Source organism: Candoia aspera, chromosome 10 (genome assembly GCF_035149785.1).
Source record: "Candoia aspera isolate rCanAsp1 chromosome 10, rCanAsp1.hap2, whole genome shotgun sequence".
Lineage (NCBI taxonomy): Eukaryota > Metazoa > Chordata > Lepidosauria > Squamata > Boidae > Candoia > Candoia aspera.
Window position 1 is genome coordinate 20,074,384 of NC_086162.1, and position 4,334 is coordinate 20,078,717.

The 4,334-nt window shown below is 42.3% G+C and overlaps 1 protein-coding gene across 1 annotated transcript; it reads left to right on the plus strand.

Moving 5' to 3' along the window:
• The first annotated feature begins 428 nt into the window (after positions 1–428).
• Positions 429–1,511, plus strand: LOC134503289 (C3a anaphylatoxin chemotactic receptor-like). The gene has a single exon (XM_063312053.1). The coding sequence runs from the start codon at positions 429–431 to the stop codon at positions 1,509–1,511; it is 1,083 nt and encodes a 360-aa protein (XP_063168123.1).
• Positions 1,512–4,334: the final 2,823 nt, after the last annotated feature.

Sequence of the window (4,334 nt, forward strand, 5' to 3'; positions counted from 1 at the left end):
GCCCTGAAAAGATGCCTTCCCATGGCACCATTTCTACAAGTGCCTTGGCCAAAGCTTTACCAAGGGTTGAATCTGGAACTGATATTCTGAACACCAGGAAAGATCTACAGTTTGGACTCACCAGAAGAAAGTCCTTGGGCTTGGTTACCTCAAGTCTAGACGTTTTAAAGGTGTAGCCCCAGAGTTCCAAACTAAGTATTAGTCTGTGCAGGAATAACCACATGTCAGGTATATCCAAGAACTTAAATCAAAATCTCAAAGGTTCCATTCTGAAATATGAAATTGGGTTTTGTGCATGGAATTCTGAAATCTAACAATCAGAACTCCACCACCATTTTCTTATTCATCTCTACTTGGTTCTCGCACAAAAGAAATCTGTTTCATCTTGTAGGCCACACGCTCTGAAAGAGGGAGAGAACCTCAAAAGAATGGATTCCCTCACTTCTTTTCCATATAGTGATGACAAGGAATTTCTGCTATTTCCTGAGAATGACACCTACAGTTTCATCTGGAATGGTGCTGGGATCTACTATGATGACGCTCATACCTCAGGGATAATTCAGATGGTTTCCATGGCAATTTACAGCATCACATTACTCCTTGGAACCATTGGCAATGGCCTGGTCATCTTCCTCACTGGTTTCCAAATGAAAAAGACAGTAACCACCATGTGGTACCTCAACTTGGCTCTCGCTGATTTCATATTTGTCCTTTCTCTGTCTTCAGAGATACTATATATCGCACTTGGTCAATGGACTCTTGGGCGGCTATTCTGCAAACTTGACACTGTGGTGTCTTTCCTAAACATGTTTGCTAGTGTCTTCTTCTTGACAGCCATCAGCGTTGACCGCTGTGTTTCTGTAGTGTGCCCAGTTTGGTCCTTGAACCATCGCACACTCCAGCTGGCTTCCTTAGTAGCTGTCCTTATCTGGATGATGGCTTTGGGACTCAGCTCCCCCTACTTCAGCTTTCGGGACATGGAGTATGCTGAGGATGGCTCTCTACAGTGCTCCTATAGCTTTAACTTGGAAGGGGCCAGCAACCTAAAGTCCCACCGTTCTGTGGTGGTGACTGAATTTGTAGTGGGGTTCCTCATCCCCTTCCACATCATCCTGGCTTGCTACTGCATCATTGTCCTCAAGCTCAGAGGGAAGATCTTTGGCTGGTTTGGCAGATCTTTCAGAATCATTGTGATGGTGGTTGCAGCATTCTTCTGCTGCTGGTTCCCCCACCATCTCTTCTCCATTCTAGAAACCCTGGAAGACAAGAGCCTTGAACTGCGAACTGTTGTTGACATCGGGGTGCCATTGGCTAACGGCTTGATGTGTCTCAACAGCTGTCTCAATCCATTCCTATATGCTTTCTTTGGTCCAGATTGTAGGAAGGCCAACTGGCACTCCTTCCTGTCAGCCTTCAAAGGTGCTTTTAGTGAAAAATGGACCATGTCCTCCTTCTCCAGTAATAGGAATTCAGGTTCTACTTCAGGAATAGTGGAATCCAGCATGGTGTGAGGTCTTCTTTTTGCACAGAGAACATGCCTACAGCCACAATCACACAACAGACTTCCTGAATTCACCCATTATCTCGATTCACATAATACAGCAAACCGTAAGCTAACCAAATGGAGCTAGGCCCCAAAGTTAAAACTCATCAAGCTTAGCCTGTTATATAATTGCAACCACTAGGATTGTCATTGGCTTGGTTAAGTGTCAGCCCACCTTATGGCTGCATTCAAACAACTCATTTAGCTAAGTCAGGTAAAGACCAAGCAGACAAGTTGCACAGCACTTGGTTGTGGGTTGGTTAGGGTTAGCCTTGGTTAGGATTTTGGTAGCTCATTGTCCTGTCTGAACTCAGCCATTTGGTTACCAGAAAATGGGTTAATTCAGGAACCAGATTAAGTGAGTTGTGTGAGCACACTTTGACACTGGTACAGAACAGAACATCCATGTGTGTTCTGAGTGTCCTACTCCTCACCAAACCCAAATTTTGCAGATAGATTATGAACAGATTATGCAGTTCAATGGATATTTCTGAGACAGGGCCTTTTCAGTGGTGGCATTCCACACTTTCCAACAGAATCTGTCTATTCTCATTGCTCAAACTTCCAATGTTTTATTCTTCTGTGCTGTTTATTACAGCTTGCTACAACCCTTGGCCTCCAGATGTGCAAGCATACCTTGCTTTATTGTGTTTCACTTTATTGTGCTTCACAGATACTGCATTTTTTTTACAAATGGAAGGTTTGGGGCGACCCTGCGTTGAGCAAGTCTATCAGCACCATTTTTCCAACAGCATTTGCTCACTTCATGCCTCTGTGTTACATTTTGGTAATTCTGGCAATATTTCAAACTTTTTCATTACTATTAATAATGATGATTCGCATTTTTTAGCAATAGTTTTTAAAATTAAGGTATGTACATTTTTTTTTTAGACATAATGCTATTGAACACTTAATAAACTACAGTATAGTGTAAACATAACTTTTATTTGCACTGGGAAACCAAATTTGTGTGACTCATTCTATTGTGATATTAGCTTTATTGTGGTGGTCTGTAACCAAACCTGCAATATCTCTGCATTGGCCTATTATTCCTAGGATTCTAAACCAGGATGACCAATGATCAGGTATTCTGGGAACTGTAGTCCATCAGATTTCAAAAGCATTAAGTTCTGGCTGATGAATTTACTGGCATATAATTGGCTTGCTTTTATCTATATCAGTATTTTTTTTTTAAAAAATGTATTATGTATATTTTAATTTCTGTTAAAAATGTTATGTACCAGCTATGAAAAAGAATTTTAAAAGTAGTGTGATGATTACCTTTAATTGCTTTTCTGCTTGGTTAGTTAGGGCTAGTCTGACTTCTAGACTATTAAGAGTTTTAAAGCTTGGTTACTTTTTTCTCCAATAAATTTTCTATAAAATAATTCTACATGTTTGCTTGTTTTAATCAAACTAATTTGCAGTTAGCTAAATTTAAGTTATGTAAGACCACGGGTTTCATGGATTTCCAGAAGACAGGGCATTTTGATGGGTAAGTGATCTCGTTTCCATACTCCAAAGGGCCTTTGCCACTTGTACATAATCATGGTACAAACACTGCCTGGCAATCTCTCTTTCTTCACTATATTCTCATGATATGGCCTTCCTCTTATCTCCACGCTTTGAGTGAGAAAGGCTAAGTCATCCTTAGCTGTACTGTGTGATGGTAGTGTTTTCCCTCTTATTCCATCACCATCCAAGAGCAGCCTCAAGGTGTACTCAATGTGTTATGTTTTGCTACTCATTACCTTTTTTTACAGTTTCCCCCCCCCCCTTTATTATTTTTATAAATAATAGGCAGGGAACATACCTAATACTCCTTCCTCCTCCTATTTTCTCCACAACAACCACCCTGTGAGGTGAGTTGAGCTGAGAGAGACTGTCCCAGGGTCACCCAGCCGGCTTTCGTGCCTAAGGTGGGACTAAAACAGTCTGCCAGTTTCTAGCCCATTGGCTTAACCACTGCACCAAACTGACTTTCATATATGTGTCTGTCTATCTATCTCAAGGCTGCAAACATACCTAATTCTCCTGCCTCCTGTTTTCCCCCCAACAACAACCCTGTGAGGTGGGTTGGGCTGAGAGAGAGGGACTGGCCCAAGGTCACCCAGCCGGCTTCCATGCCTAAGGCAGGACTAGAACTCAGTCTCCTGGTTTCTAGCTGGTGCCTTAACCACTAGCTCAAACTGGTTCTCTTCTTACCTTCGAAGGAAGTCAGGGACTGGCAGTGACTGGGAACACAGGCAATAAAGGCAGGATAGATATCACCAGTGGGCCACCAAATTTTATGCTGGAATACTTTTCTGCTCACTTGAGGATGGTTAGAGAGCATTTCAACTCAGATTGGGAAAAGCCTGAAGTATTATAAATCAGCCTGACCAACAGTCAGACGGTCTGACAAAAGCATCATTGTGCCAGCATGACACAAGCCTTGTCTTGGTACATGTGTCATGACATCACACCCACATCTGAAAGGAGTGGCTTTGACAGCACAACAAAAGCAGCTGGAGCTGCAACCACCCAGGCCAGAGCATCATCATGATGGCACAGTGTCATCCATACAGTTGTCAGCTCCAGGCTTCATGCAGGCATACAACTTGACATGTGAGGTAGATGTAGGTTAGCAGACTAGATCCTATCCACCCCACCCACACTTACTGAATATAAATATGTTGGATGAAGAATGTTCAAAGGTTTGTGTGCAGAAGGACTTGTCGCTCTAACAAGGCAAATAGTTGTTTCCATTTTTTTGGAGACTGAGTTACCATAGATGTAACCCACCATTTTG